Source organism: Oratosquilla oratoria, chromosome 3 (genome assembly GCF_046742065.1).
Source record: "Oratosquilla oratoria isolate Oo_2021 chromosome 3, ASM4674206v1, whole genome shotgun sequence".
NCBI lineage: Eukaryota > Metazoa > Arthropoda > Malacostraca > Stomatopoda > Squillidae > Oratosquilla > Oratosquilla oratoria.
The window spans coordinates 30,866,808-30,882,630 of NC_134779.1; the positions used below are offsets into that span (position 1 = coordinate 30,866,808).

At 45.6% G+C, this 15,823-nt stretch overlaps 2 protein-coding genes across 2 annotated transcripts; both read right to left on the reverse strand.

Moving 5' to 3' along the window:
* Positions 1-369: 369 nt before the first annotated feature.
* LOC143017546 (uncharacterized) lies at positions 370-4,754 on the reverse strand. The gene is made up of 5 exons (XM_076172337.1): positions 4,644-4,754; positions 1,374-1,524; positions 771-1,271; positions 549-698; positions 370-410 (listed from the first exon to the last, which is right to left on the reverse strand). The coding sequence occupies exons 1-5, from the start codon at positions 4,752-4,754 to the stop codon at positions 370-372; spliced, it is 954 nt and encodes a 317-aa protein (XP_076028452.1).
* Positions 4,755-6,653: 1,899 nt separating this feature from the next.
* On the reverse strand, positions 6,654-12,226 carry LOC143017549 (uncharacterized). Its single transcript, XM_076172341.1, has 6 exons — positions 12,045-12,226; positions 7,964-8,138; positions 7,709-7,883; positions 7,061-7,534; positions 6,836-6,994; positions 6,654-6,697 (listed from the first exon to the last, which is right to left on the reverse strand). The coding sequence occupies exons 1-6, from the start codon at positions 12,224-12,226 to the stop codon at positions 6,654-6,656; spliced, it is 1,209 nt and encodes a 402-aa protein (XP_076028456.1).
* Positions 12,227-15,823: the final 3,597 nt, after the last annotated feature.

A 15,823-nucleotide genomic window follows, 5' to 3' on the forward strand; every position in this document is an offset into this window, starting at 1 on the left:
CACTTATGAACCATCAACAACCATCAAGCTTTTTCCTGGTCATTCTTTATCCCAGACAATAATGAGCCTCTGCAACATCTACTTAACCTTATTCACTAAACGAGAGGACTACAAGGGGTTTCATACACTTGCTTGACGATACTCTTTATTTCAGATACAGATAAATATAAATTCTGGATTTTTTCGTAATAAATAAACATCAGCAAACACGTGCCTGGACACTCTACAAACGATGACATTGACACAATAAATTTGGAACACCTCTTGTGCTTTTACCAAGTCATATCGACTGTTCCCCCATACACCGTCTTCTTTCTTGTACTAAGACACATGCATGGGGTTATTATTGGAGAAGGAGAACTTCCTCCCTTACAAAGGTGAGCTATATTGGCCGGATGGTGGAGAAGGAGGAGGAGCGCTATAGCCACCAGCACCACCAGCTCCAGCACCTCCAAGTCCACCTGCACCCGACAGACTGAAGACTGATGCTGGCTGTGCAGGCTGCAGGTTAAGCAAACTGGCTCCGGCACCACCGCCAACTCCAGGAGTTGAATATTCACCTGAAAGGCCTCCAGCACCTCCTCCGAAACCACCGGCACCTCCAAGTCCACCTCCAAGTCCACCTCCATGTCCACCTCCAAGTCCACCGCCAAGTCCACCTCCATGTCCACCTCCAAGTCCACCTCCAAGTCCTCCGGCTCCTGCAAAGTCAGCAGCACCGCCTCCAAGCCCGCCTCCGAAGCCTCCGGCACCTCCAAGACCACCAGCACCTCCTCCAAAGCCTCCAGCTCCTCCGGCGCCACCAGCACCTCCTCCGGCTCCAAGAGCAGTCTGCAGATCGATTCCGTGAGGAAGTTGGGGATTTTCTCCTTCACCGTAGTTGATGTAGAAGACCTCGGGAGTGGGTGCAGGAGGAGCCGGCACTTCGATCAGACCGGGACCATGACCCTCAGGTTTCTTGCTCAGTACGTACACTTTGGTTTGGTGTTGAGGAGGAGGAACGACCAAGGGAGGTCCTCCGTTTGGTGTATCGGGAGTCTTGACGTAGACTACACTTTCGATCACCTCAGGGTCGGGGATAACAGGAGGGGGTCCGTTGGTAACGTCGTGGGGTGGAGAGTGGAAGACGTAGACATTTCTTGTCACCGAAGGATTGACGCAAACTCCGTCGGCTCTAGGGGCCTGACCGGGTGGGCATGACACGTGACCTGCAGCTCCAGCACCCCCTCCGAATCCACCCAGTCCTCCAGCTCCGCCGAATCCTCCACCTCCTCCTAGTCCTCCAGCTCCGCCGAATCCTCCAGCTCCTCCTAGTCCTCCAGCTCCGCCGAATCCTCCAGCTCCTCCGAGTCCCCCAAGTCCTCCATGTCCACCTCCAAGTCCGCCTCCAGCTCCACCTCCAAGTCCACCTCCAAATCCGCCTCCACCACCAACATGGCCTCCGATGCCGGATCCTCCATGCGAGGGAGGTCTGTAGCCTCCATCGGGATGGGCAAAGGCCGAGGCCAACAGAAGGGAACCAACCTGAGGAGAGTTACCATCGTATTAGAATCATTATTAAATGTGTTTCTGGAAGTATTGTGTGAACCACTGAATATTCTTACATCAAATTATAAATACGTAAATGTCGTTTTACTTTGAAAATATATTAGGCAGTGGGCAAACATCTAGTCACAGGGCAATCATAGACAGTGAGTTTAAGAGGGAATTGACCATATCAACTGTAAGCAGGGAGGAATCAATGTCTACAAACCAGACAGCTGAATAGCAAGATCTAGTGATAGCAGGATGGAATAGTGTGGTACAAAGGAGCCACGAAGGAGAGCAAGCAACTTACGAGAAGCAGCATGTTGGCAAATGACGCCGAGGGTTCAGTGCGCGGAGCTTTTATATGTCAGGTAGAAGGAAAGTCGCGCAGTGAGAAGACCAGAAAAAAAAAAGAAGAAAGATGCAGATTCAGGGAGATGGTGAGGGGTATCTTTGAGTGGGGCCGAGATCATTACCTACATAAAACCAGACGCACTGGTACAAGGTAATAATATGATTTATAGTAAAATATATTCTTGATTCCCGGTTTACGTCTGCAATCTAATACCAAATCATTATGCAGGTGCACATCCATGGAGGTTCATTCCCACCGTTGGAACAAGACCAGTAATTGCAAGATCATGTCTGAGATGAAATGTCCACGATACTCTAGCTCTGGGGCCCGAATACAACTTTCTTTTTCTATGGTCTTCCTGATGTGGATAGAGGTACATAAAAGCTTGCCTGCACGTTTCGGCGCATGCGCAGATACATAAGATTTACAAATGTTTGGGTGGAAGCCAAGGAGTACATTAATGTGGCTCAAGGACATGTAAACCGTTACGATTTTGCCTGTTTTTTGCACAGTCATGTTAGTACAACTTACAAAGGTGCCGTGCCTGTGGATACCCAAGGGGGTAGATGAACGTCCGTGCGTTTGTGTGTATATATATATATATATATATATATATATATATATATATATATATATATATATATATATATATATATATACATGTATAATTGTATGACTCCTCGCGATCTTCAATCACTTGTTGATCATGTGATCGACAGTCACCACCCTCCTGGATGAGAGCTCAAATCTCATATATTGCCCAACTTGTTCGTATGTGTGCGTTTACGTGTGTGTGTGTGTGTGTGTGTGTGTGTGTGTGTGTGTGTGTGTGTGTGTGTGTGTGTGTGTGTGTGTGTGTGTGTGTGTGTGTGTGTGCGTGCGTGTGTGCGTGTGTGCGTGTGTGCGTGTGTGTGTGTGTGTGTGTGTGTGTGTGTGTGTGTGTGTGTGTGTGTGCGTGTGTGCGTGTGTGCGTGTGTGCGTGTGTGCGTGTGTGCGTGTACGTGTGCGTGTGCGTGTGCGTGTGCGCGTGTGCGCGTGTGCGCGTGTGCGCGTGTGTGCGTGTGTGCGTGTGTGCGTGTGTGCGTGTGTGCGTGTGTGTGTGTGTGTGTGTGTGTGTGTGTGTGTGTGTGTGTGTGTGTGTGTGTGTGTGTGTGTGTGTGTGTGTGTGTGTGTGTGTGTGTGTGTGTGTGTGTGTGTGTGTGTGTCCTTATCCTCCAGTTACCATACTTAGATATAACTTCATGTATTGTTTCAGCTGGGGCCATTCTACCTTCTAACCTATTCCAAATATTTATGCATCCATATGGTAAATTCAGCATTTCTCAATTTCTCCTTATAACCGCTTTAATCCCTCCCATTTCTCATCAACATATCTTTTCTATCAATGTAGTCTATCCCCTTTAGTGAGCAATATAATCAAGACACTTCTTCCACTTTGAATTTTCAACGTTGGCAACTTTGATATTTTAAGTCTCCTCATATGGCTTATCAGCTAGGCAGGGGACCAGTTTGATTGCTATGTTTTGTCTCCTCTCGATCTTACTTATATATTTAACTCTGTGTGAGGACCATACTTTTTATGCATATTCTAATCTTGATCGGATTAGGGTCTATGTGAGTATTTTCGTCATCTCTTCATCCACATTGTTCCTAGCCACTTCAATGTGTACATGTGTGTTGGGGGTCGTCTCTGCCTCCGTCGGTCAAACATTTGTTGTTATTTTGTGTAACTGGACACCGTTCCACACACCTATGCCTTCTTATGGGATGCTGTTTATCATAATGACCTTCAAACACCTCCTCTTACTGTTTTGTTCCATATCAATAGACATTCATTGTCATTTATGTCCACTCATTTTACAGTTCTGAATGCAGCAATCACGTCACTTCTTTCTGGAGAGAAAATATGACACAAACTCATGCGGGCATTGGCTGCTGAATTTTTATGCAGTCAGTACTTTAGAGATTTTAGTGACACCTTAACTGTCCAGAGTTGCGCAGCATACTTTTAGGACAGGAGATTAATTTTCACTGAAAAAAGAAGACTTGTTACTAATAGCTTTTACTGTTCTTCCGTTCTGATGCAGTCATCAAACATTATTTTAAGTGGAATATTGTCCCAAAGAGTTGAAAAAATATGTCTAAAACTGAGCTGGAAAGACCACAAATGTTAGTGTTTGGTAGGTGGCGAAAGATTATGATTTCAGTGCTCAAGTGTTTGTTTCTTTTACATATTGTTGTTTGTATCTCGGAAAGAAGAGTGAAATGACAGATGTCGTGGCAACGTGAAGAGGAGATTTAACTTTCCAGGTGTTCTCTACGAGAAGGCTGAAACCTTTCGACAAAACCAGAAATGACCCACCTCTTTGTCTGTTAGTGCCAAGGGTGGATGGCCAGCTCTTATCAATTGCTTTGTTTCTTTGGAGGAAAAAACGCCACAGACATCTCAACGTTTTCGGTGGTTATGGATGTCGTGGTACAAGTTTAAGACCATCCAACAACAGATGGATTCCCGAAACCCTAAACATTTCCCGAATCTCCTCCCAGATATAAAGCAACGATATGCAATGTTGCAGGTATGCGTATGGCTCAAATGAGCATTGGTGAAATTTGAAGATACCTCGGCTTTAACTCTGACACGGAAGACACCCTCGACTGCACTTCACCCCAAATCGGGCTTGCATATTTGGGCTCTTAATGGGCCCATGTTTCGTCTCGGCGGCTTTGTCTTCTCTTTCTCTGACGCCACAATGTAACTTGCATCGGCGTATTTGGTTCTATCTGTGCCCCGACCCCCGTCCCACACTAGACTGGTCTTCCTGTTCTTGACGGACCTGCTCTCTTTTATTTTTAATTTGGTTTCCTCAAGCATGATTTGCGGTTTATTACCATGTAGTACTCATGTGCTTAAGACCATTTTCAAGTTCTTTGCCAATGAGTGCATGTTGCCGACCCGGATGCCTGACGGGAATATACAGTTTTTCAAAGCGGAGCCATGACAATGAATTATCTAGAGTAGTGAGATATAAAGCTACCCCTGAGCTACACTGAGTATCCACATGGTATTTTATGAAGACACCTTTAGTTACGATACGAAGACGGTGCTCATTCTCCTCAGGTTGCCTCCCTTCTACTAGCCTCGGCCTTTGCCCATCCCGATGGAAACCACAGACAGAGCTCCCTCGCCAGGAGGACCCAGCGTCGTAGATCTTGCTGATGGAGGAGACGGATTTCCGGGAGGACTTGGAGATGGACACGGAGTAGTAGGGGTACTCGGAGAAGTCCAAGAATTCGGCGGAGCTGGAGAGCTCAGTGGAGTCAAAGAGGGTGCTGTTGTGGCAGGTCCCGTGGTATTCCCCTACGTACAAGTCCTCAAAGCCAACGGAGTCTGCGTCAGCCCTTTGTTGACAAGAAATTTCTTTATCTTCGCCGCCCCAGTCCAGGACATGCCCGTCGGACTCCCTCCGGTTATCCCCGACTCTGAGATGGTTCGGAACGTTATCATCGTCAAGTCTCCCGAGGCACCAGATGCAGGCTCACCCGTCGTCGTTCCTCCACCCCAGCACCACACCCAAGTCTATGTCCTCAGCAAAAGACCTGAAGAACTTGGTCCCGAGCTCATCGAAGTGTCGGCTACTCCCACACCCAGTCCCGAGGTCTTCTACATCAACTACGGTGAAGGAGAAAATCCCCAACTTCCTCACGGAATCGATCTGCAGACTCCCCTCGGAGCCGCAGGAGGTGCTGGTGGCGCTGAGGTGGCCGGTGGTCTTGGAGGTGTGGGAGAGTTTGAAAACGGACTTGGAGGCCGTGAGGTTGGCTTTGGAGGGTTGGTTGGAACTGCAAGTAGCAGTTTTGGAGGAACTGGTGGGCGTGAAGTAGGTGCTAGATGTCTTGGCAGTGGATTTGTTGGTGTCGGTAATATTGGGGAATCTACAAGAAATACACACTAGAGCTCTCATTAGGATAGATAAGAGGATGTGTGTCAGGAAACTCGCTTAGGGTGGCGAGGGTCATTTTGATTTTTTAATGTGCAGTAGATCATCTCAGACCTGCTTTCCGAGTGCTGAAGAAACTCCCCTCCAAATCTATGACCCAGATGATCACAATCCTAACAGTTGATGACAACCTAGTATCAGGCTGGAAGGGATGTAACCTTTTTGCCGAGAACTTTGAGCAATTCCTCCTCCAAGCAGACATTTTCCACCTTCATGGTGTTCGGGTGGCGGTTGCCGAACTACCGATAGACGAATCATCGCCCTCTCTGACAGAAGTCAAGGAGGCTGTGAGTAAGTTCAAGTATGGAAAGGCAGCCGGCATCTGTAACATTAGTGCACAGTTTCTGAAAGCTGGAGATGAGGCCATGATCCGCGAGTTGTATGCGGTACTGTCTGCTCTCTGGCAGTCTGGTACCATTCCTTCAAACATATGTGCGATAAGTGCTGAGAGCCTCTTTTCAACTCTTCCTCGAGATGGTTTAGCAATTGAACGAAAGTTTTACAAAGGGTTTTATACAATTATGTGACCATATGTTCTTTATTTCAAACATGATGAGATAACAACTCTGGGCATTCTTTTATAATAAATAATCAACAAGGAACATGTGTCAATACGATTTGCAGACAATGATACTGACACTAACCATTCCAATCGATTTGTAACACCAATTGTGTTTTCAGCGCGTCATATCGACTGTTTCCAAAACACCATCTCCTTTCTTATTGTGAGAAACATGCATGGAACTATCATTGAAGAAGGAGAACCTGCTCCCTTACAAAGGTGAGCTATATTGGCCGGATGGTGGAGAAGGAGAAGGAGGGCTATAACCACCAGCACCACCAGCTCCACCACCTCCAGCTCCACCTGCACCCGACAGACTGAAGACAGATGCTGGCTGTGCAGGCTGCAGGTCAAGCAAACCGGCTCCGGAATCACCGCCAACTCCAGGAGTTGAATATTCACCAGAAAGACCTCCAGCACCTCCTCCGAAACCACCGGCACCTCCAAGTCCACCTCCAAGTCCACCTCCAAGTCCACCTCCAAGTCCACCTCCAAGTCCACCTCCAAGTCCTCCACCGGCTCCGAAGCCGCCAACTCCTCCTCCAACTCCTCCTGCTCCTGCAAAGTCAGCAGCACCGCCTCCAAGTCCGCCTCCAAGACCACCAGCACCTCCAAGACCACCAGCACCTCCTCCAAACCCTCCAGCACCTCCGGCGCCACCAGCACCTCCTGCTGCTCCGAGGGCAGTCTCCAGATCGATTCCGTGAGGAAGTTGGGGATTTTCTCCTTCACCGTAGTTGATGTAGAAGACCTCGGGAGTGGGTGCGGGAGGAGCCGGCACTTCGATCAGATCAGGACCAAGACCCTCAGGTTTCTTGCTCAGTACGTAGACCTTGGTCTGGTGCTGGGGAGGAGGAACGACAATGGGAGCTCCCCCGTTCGGTGTATCGGGAGTCTTGACGAAGACTACACTTTCGATCACCTCAGGGTCGGGGACAACTGGAGGGGGTCCGTTGGTAACGTCGTGGGGTGGAGAGTGGAAGACGTAGACATTTCTTGTCACCGAGGGACTGACGCAAACTCCATCGGCTCTGGCGACCTGACCGGATGGGCATGACACGTGACCTCCAGCTCCGCCGAATCCTCCAGCTCCTCCTAGTCCTCCAGCTCCACCGAATCCTCCAGCTCCTCCGAGTCCTCCAGCTCCGCCGAATCCTCCAGCTCCTCCTAGTCCTCCAGCTCCGCCGAATCCTCCAGCTCCTCCTAGTCCTCCAGCTCCCCCGAATCCTCCAGCTCCTCCGAGTCCTCCAAGTCCTCCGTGTCCACCTCCAAGTCCGCCTCCGTGTCCACCTCCAAGTCCGCCTCCAGCTCCACCTCCAAGTCCGCCACCAAATCCGCCTCCACCACCAACAAGGCCTCCGATGCCGGCTCCTCCATGCGAGGGAGGTCTGTAGCCTCCATCGGGATGGGCAAAGGTCGAGGCCAACAGAAGGGAACCAACCTGAGGAGAGTTAACATTCTTTTAGAATCATCACTTAAGGCGCTTCTGGATATATTGTGTGGATCACTGAATACTCTTACACTAGATGTCGTTTTACTCTGAAAATACATTAGGCAAAGGGCAGGCACAGGCAATGAACTGAGGAAAAACTTGAGCATATCAACTGTGAGTCCTGAGGAACTGAAACTTGGTTTCAGATATCTGTATCTCAGAAGCTGAATAGGAAAATATAGTGATAGCATCAAGCGATACTGCCTTCAAAAGGAGCCACAGTGAAGAGCAAGCAACTCACGAGAAGCAGCATGTTGGGAAATGACGCTGAGGGTTCTGCCCGCGCAACTTTTATATGCCAGCTGAGAGGAAAGTCGCGCAGGAGAAAACCAGAAGAAAAAAAAACTTTGCCCATTCAGGAGGGTGAAGGGCAGCTTCGAGTGGGGCTCAGATCATTGCCTACACAAATATCAGATGCACTGGTACAAAGCATTGATACGAAAAAGAAAAAGAGAGAAATATCATCCCGTAATCCCAATATTCGTTTTGCAAAGTTTTGCAACATGAACAGGTAAGTTCTTGCATACGTATGTGGAGGTCATTGTCTCCATTGGCCTTTAAATGCAAACTGAAATAGGAATGAAATATCTACGAGGTCCTTCCTCCGGGACTCAAGTAGGATTTTTTTTTCCTTTTTCTATGACCCACCTGTTTGTCGATAGGGGGGGGGGGGAATCAGTACGTACTTGTACGTGCGCATGCGCAGAAGCATTACATTTACAGACGTCCGAGTAAGGACAAGGGGAACATTAACATAGTTCAAGAATATATAAGCCATTATGATTTCTCGTTCTTTCTTGCTTAGTCATCCTTGCTCAATGTACTAGGGTACATACGGTTGTTCTGTGTCATTCGTGTAATTGTCTCTGTGCATGTGTGTGTGTGTGTGTGTGTGTGTGTGTGTGTGTGTGTGTGTGTGTGTGTGTGTGTGTGTGTGTGTGTGTGTGTGTGTGTGTGTGTGTGTGTGTGTGTGTGTGTGTGTGTGTGTGTGTGTGTGTGTGTGTGTGTGTGTGTGTGTGTGTGTGTGTGTGTGTGTGTGTGTGTGTGTGTGTGTGTGTGTGTGTGTGCGTGTGTGTGTGTGTGTGTGTGTGCGTGCGTGTGTGTGTGTGTGTGTGTGTGTGTGTGTGTGTGTGTGTGTGTGTGTGTGTGTGTGTGTGTGTGTGTGTGTGTGTGTGTGTGTGTGTGTGCGCGTGTGTGCTTGTATATATATATATATGTATATATATATATGTATATGTATATGTATATATATATATATATATATATATATATATATATATATATATATATATATATATATATATATATATATATTAGATTGCACTAATGTCGTAACACATTGGTAAAATTTAAACTTAGAACCCACTGTCGGTGGAAAAAGATAAAAAGTGAGATGATTGTTCCTGTATATTTCGACCACTCTCTGTGGTCCTCTTCAGCAGAATGATTACAAAGGTATAGGACCACAGAGAGTGGTCGAAATATACAGGAACAATCATCTCACTTTTTATCTTTTTCCACCTACAGTGGGTTCTAACTTTAAATATATATATATATATATATATATATATATATATATATATATATATATATATATATTTATATATATTTATATATATGTTCACTGTAAACCCACAATCGGAGAATTAATAACGGAAATAAAGAGAAACTGTATATTTTGACTACTATCTGTAGTCCTCTTCAGCAGAATGCTTACAGAAAGTTAAGATACAAGTTTATATAGGGTGGTGAGGTGGTACATAAAAGGGGGGGATGGGGCAAAGTGGGGGGACTCAGGATACATGCCCTTGAAATGGCCGGGTCACGGAAGGACATTTAGGGCTATTTTGTCCGACCGCTCTTGACAATAATTTGTTTACCGCTAACTTCGTAATACAATCTGGGGGCCACTGTCCTTTTGAGGTATTAAAGTTAGGATGATGTTTTATTAGGAAAGATTCTACAAATTTCCTTCGATAGCTACAATGTAATTTAAAAATAATTGATGCATTATCCCAATCTAATCTATGGTCTTTTTGGCTGGCATGAAGGAACACAGCGGAGTTAACTTGTCCATATTTTATGGAGTTTTTATGTTCCTTTAATCTCGTGGACAAATCCCTGTCAGTTTGGCCCCAGTAAACATCATCACAGTCTTTACAAGGTAATTTATATACCCCGGAGTTTTGGTCCACATCATCCCTCCGGTGTACATTAACTACCTTTCTAAAAATACTGTTTGGATAATTGTAAACAAATTTAATTTGGTTATTAGGTAGAAGTTTGGAGACCGAATTGATCGATTCATTAAATGGTACAATGATGTTATTGGTACCCCATTTAAACTTTTCCTTGGAGTCATTTGGTTTATAAAAATTGGATTTGGCTTTATGTAGGGCTTTCATTAAAAACCATTCCGAATAACCTACGTTTGAGAGTTGTTTATTGATAATATCAAATTCTATTTGCAAGAATTGTGGACTACAAATCCTAAGGGCTCTGAGATATAGGCCTGATGCAACACTATATTTAATATTATCCGGATGGTTGCTAAAAAAAGTATAGGTAATTTCCTCTTGACAAATTATTGTCAAGAGCGGTCGGACAAAATAGCCCTAAATGTCCTTCCGTGACCCGGCCATTTCAAAGGCATGTAACCTGAGTCCCTCCACTTTCCCCCATCCCCCCCCTTTTATGTGCCACCTCACCACCCTATATAAACTTGTATCTTAACTTTCTGTAAGCATTCTGCTGAAGAGGACTACAGGTAGTAGTCGAAATATACAGTTTCTCTTTATTTCCGTTATTATTTCTCCGATAGTGGGTTTACAGTGAACTTTTATAAATGTGTTATAATACACCAATCTCCATATATAAGCATAGAAGGAAACCGGTCAGTAGTTAACTCAGAAACTCGGAACTAGACCCGTGACTTCTTTTTCCACCTTCAACACACACACACATACACACACACACACACACACACACACACACACACATATATATACATATATATATATGTATATATATATATATATATATATATATAAGATCTTTGTAGAAGCCTTTTCGTGCGAAAACTAGTCAGAAATAAACTTGGATTCTAATTCAGGTTTTCCTCACCCACCTTTTCCAACATACATACACACACACACACACGCACATATATGTATATATGTATATATATATATATATATATATATATATATGTATGTATGTATGTATATATATATGTATATATATATATTCATATATATATTTCTGTATAAATACTGTGTTCTATTTCGCTTTCTTGTACTCTGATAATGTTCTAATAGACGAAAACGTTTAGTATTCCGACTTTATTTTCCCTGTGGTTTAGGCAATATAATTTAGTCACGTGTTATTGTGATTATTTTTTGCAAAGCAATATATATATACAATATATATACAATATATATACAATATATATATATATATATATATACATATCTCGGAAAGAAGAGTGAAATGACAGATGTCGTGGCAACGTAAAGAAAAGATTCAACTTTGCAGGTGTGCCCTTCGAGAAGGGTGAAACCTTTCGACAAAGCCAGAAATGACCCACCCTTTTGTCTGTTAGTGCCAAGGGTGGTTGGCCAGCCTTATCAATTGCTTTTTTTCTTTGGAGGAAAAAACGCCACAGACATCTGAACGTTTTCGGTGGTTGTGGATGTCGTGGAACAAGTTTAAGACCATCCAACAATAGAAGGATTCCCTAACCCTAAACATTTCCTGAATCTTCTCCCAGACATAAAGCAACGATATGCGATGTTGCAGGTATGCGTATGGCTCAAATGAGCATTGGTGAAGTGTGAAGATACCTCGGCTTTAACTCTGACACGGAAGACACCCTCGACTGCACTTCACCCCAAATCGGGCTTGCATATTTGGGCTCTTAATGGGCCCATGTTTCGTCTCGGCGGCTTTGTCTTCTCTTTCTCTGACGCCACAATGTAACTTGCATCGGCGTATTTGGTTCTATCTGTGCCCCGACCCCGTCACACACTAAACTGGTCTTCCTGTTCTTGACGGACCTGCTCTCTTTTATTTTTAATTTGGTTTCCTCAAGCATGATTTGCCGTTTATTACCATGTAGTACTCATGTGCTTAAGACCTTTTTCAAGTTCTTTTCCAATGAATGCCTGTTGCCGACCCGGATGCCTAACAGGAATATACAGTTTTTCAAAGCGGAGCCATGACAATGAATTATCTAGAGTAATGAGATATAAAACTACCCCTGAGCTACACTGAGTATCCACACGGTATTTCATGGAGACACCTTTAGTTACGATACGAAGACGGTGCTCATTCTCCTCAGGTTGCCTCCCTTCTGCTAGCCTCGGCCTTTGCCCGTCCCGATGGAAACTACAGAGCTCCCTCGACAGGAGGACCCAGCGTCGTAGATCTTGCTGATGGAGGAGACGGATTTCCGGGAGCACTTGGAGATGGACACAGAGTAGTAGGGGCACTCAGAGAAGTCCAAGAATTCGGCGGAGCTGGAGGGCTCGGTGTAGTCAAAGAGGGAGCTGTTACGGCAGGTCCCGTGGTATTCCCTTATGGACAAGTCCTCAAAGCCAACGGAGACTGCGTCAGCCCTTTGTTGACAAGAAATTTCTGTATCTTCGCCGCCCCAGCCCGGGACATGCCCGTCGGACCCCATCCGGTTATCCCCGACTCTGAGATGGTTCGGAACGTTATCATCGTCAAGTCTCCCGAGGCACCAGATGCAGGCTCACCCGTCGTCATTCCTCCACCCCAGCACCACACCCAAATCTATGTCCTCAGCAAAAGGCCTAAAGAACTTGGTCCCGAGCTGATCGAAGTGTGAAGGAGAAAATCCCCAACTTCCTCACGGAATCGATCTGCAGACTGCCCTCGGAGCCGCAGGAGGTGCTGGTGGCGCTGAGGTGGCCGGTGGTCTTGGAGGTGTGGGAGACTTTGAAAACGGACTCGAAAGTGTGAGGCTGGCTTTGGAGCTGTCGGAGGGTTGACTGGAGCTGCAGGTAGCAGTTTTGGAGGAACATCCAGACGCAGAGGAGTTGTTGGAGGTCGCGGCAGTGGATTTCTTGGTATCGGTAATATTGGGGAATCTACCGAGAGCCTTTCAGCCAGATATGGAGGTTCCGGAGGTGCCGGGAGTTCCTGAGACAGTCTGCCGACCTGCAGTTGACACGGCCATCACCTGACTCCAGTCTGTCAGAGGTAGGTGGCCATGGAGGTGCTGCAAGTGGTGATGCCGGTGATCATGAGGCCTCCCCTCCTCCCCCACCCAGCCAATATAGCTCACCTTAGTAAGAGAGTCATTCTTCCTCACCTCGTACCAAAATCGAAAAACCTCGTGTATGCCCATCAACATAACGAAGGAAAAAAGTTTCAGTGAGAGGTGCTACAAATCAACTAGATAGGTTAGGGCTATTTTCATCGTTTGTACTTTGTACTAATGAGTGTTCATATCTATTTTCCTATAAATACAAATCCAGAACTGTTGTCTTACTTCATTGGAAATAAAGATTATAGTCAAGCAAGTGAATGAAACTCCTTATGATTCTTCTTATTACTGCATATATTCCCACCTCTTGGGAATAGCTGTAGGAACATCTAGCCAACTACAGCACGCCGTAATAAAGGTTACCCTGGTTGATGAGCATATAACACAGGTGAAACTGAAGCACACCGTGGACTTCATCTCTCTTATTGCATTATATGTCCCTACTTAGGTGTATAAACTTGAAGAGGAAGGGGTGCTCTATAACAAGCTTGCATCTCTAGTTGACCTGTGCCCACCAGGAGACACGCTTATTATTTTGGCGACTTCAATGCAGTTACTGACACTGACAGAGCAGGCTATGAAGTATATATTGGGCCCTATGGTTCTGAAACCAGGACTATTAACAGTACTCTCCTTCTGAACATTGCAAAATTCAGAAAGCTAAGGATTGGTGATTCCTGGTTCCAAAGACGAAACCCGCACCTATGTCTATGGTATAGTAATGCCTGGGGAGTGGCCAAGGAGATCGATCACATACTTGTTAGTACACGTTGGAATATCCTGCTGAACTGCAAGGTTTATTGGAATGCTGAATTATTTGAGATTGATCATAGACTTGTGGTCGAAAGACCGACTGCGCATCAAACCCTGGAGTATCCAGAGATCTGGAAAAGATCAGGGATGACGCATGTGCCAAGGAATATGTGGTAGCAGTCTCTAAACGGGTTGAAGTACTCGGTGCTCTCGAGGAACCTGAAGAACTGTGGGAAACTTTTAAACGTGAAACTCTAAAAACTACTGAGGAATGCGTTGGACAGCTCCAAAGACGAAAAGTGTTGTGGTATCAAGGAAAATATTGGAGAGTATAGAATTGGACATGCTGCCAGAATGGCCGGGAACCTCGACTAATACAGGACTCAGAAAACACAGACTAGAGCTCTCATTAAGATAGATAAGATGAGGTGTGTCAGGAAACTCGCTTAGGGTGGCGAGGGTCATTTTGATTTTTTAATGTACAGTAGATCACATCAGACCTGCTTTCCGAGCGCTCAAGAAACTCCCCTCCAAATCTATCATCCAGAAGATCACAATCCTAACAGTTGATGACAACCTAGTATCAGGCTGGAAGGGATGTAACCTTTTTGCCGAGAACTTTGAGCAATTCCTCATGGGTAACCCTCCAAGCAGACATTTTCCACCTTCATGGTGTTCGGGTGGCGGTTGCCGAACTACCGATAGACGAATCATCGCCCTCTCTGACAGAAGTCAAGGAGGCTGTGAGTAAGTTCAAGTATGGAAAGGCAGCCGGCATCTGTAACATTAGTGCACAGTTTCTGAAAGCTGGAGATGAGGCCATGATCCGCGAGTTGTATGCGGTACTGTCTGCTCTCTGGCAGTCCGGTACCATTCCTTCAGACTAGAAAAAGGGTCTGGTAGCCTCTATGTGGGAGGGGAAAGGGGACAGATAGGACTGTAACAACTACCGCGGTTTTACACTGCTTAGTGTGTTAGATAAGATTCCTGCCCATCTGTTTCTGACACGTGTTCGTTCACATCTGCTAAAGTTTCAGAGGGCCGAGCAGTCTGTGTTCATGCCAGGTAGTTCAACAACTGATTGGATCCTAGCGCCTCGTGTACTTCTGGAGTGCAGACGTGAGATCCAAAAGGGATTTCTTACCGGTTATGTTGATCTCAAGAAGGCGCTTGACTTGGTGCTTCGTGAGGTGATCTGGGATCTTCTGTGGATCCTTGGAATCCCTGCGAGGGTTATTGACGTGATGTCTGTTTCATACTCTGAGACAGGGGGTGATGTGAGGTATAGAGGAGTCATGTCCAGCTTCTTTCCTGTTTATTCAGGGTTAAAGCAAGGATGTGTCCTTTCCCCAACACTTCTCAGCACCTGCATGGACTCGGTATTGGACATAGTTGCCGATCAATGTCATTCTGGAGCACCTATTGACAAAATATGGTCACTGACCTTTTCTTTCCTGATGATGCTGTCTTTCTTGTGGAGTCGTTGGGGGTACTGGTGCTCTCGAGTAAGCACACAGGGAGGTGTGACCACTTGGACTCCAGCTCCCTGGTATATGCATCCAATGATATACATATATGCATCATCATGATATACGCATACACATGTATGATTTTACAAAAACATATGTGCGATAAGTGCTGAGAGCCTCTTTTCAACTCTTCCTCGAGATGGTTTAGCAGTTGAACGAAAGTTTTACAAAGGGTTTTATACAATTATGTGACCATATGTTCTTTATTTCAAACATGATGAGATAACAACTCTGGGCATTCTTTTATAATAAATAAACAACAAGGAACATGTGTCAATACGATTTGCAGACAATGATACTGACACTAACCATTCCAA

What these genes read in the sequence shown, in the direction of transcription:
- LOC143017546 (XM_076172337.1), bottom strand. Translation starts at nt 4,754, where the DNA reads ATGCTTGAGGAAACCAAATTAAAAATAAAAGAGAGCAGGTCCGTCAAG. An exon ending in ATAGAACCAAATACGCCGAT is followed by an intron (nt 1,525 to 4,643) that starts GCAAGTTACATT and finishes AACTCTCCTCAG; the next exon opens with GTTGGTTCCCTTCTGTTGGC. An exon ending in CCTTTCAGGTGAATATTCAA is followed by an intron (nt 411 to 548) that starts CTCCTGGAGTTG and finishes ATAGCGCTCCTC; the next exon opens with CTCCTTCTCCACCATCCGGC.
- LOC143017549 (XM_076172341.1), bottom strand. Translation starts at nt 12,226, where the DNA reads ATGAAATACCGTGTGGATACTCAGTGTAGCTCAGGGGTAGTTTTATAT. An exon ending in AAGCACATGAGTACTACATG is followed by an intron (nt 8,139 to 12,044) that starts GTAATAAACGGC and finishes CTCCTTTTGAAG; the next exon opens with GCAGTATCGCTTGATGCTAT. An exon ending in AGGTCTTTCTGGTGAATATT is followed by an intron (nt 6,698 to 6,835) that starts CAACTCCTGGAG and finishes GTTATAGCCCTC; the next exon opens with CTTCTCCTTCTCCACCATCC.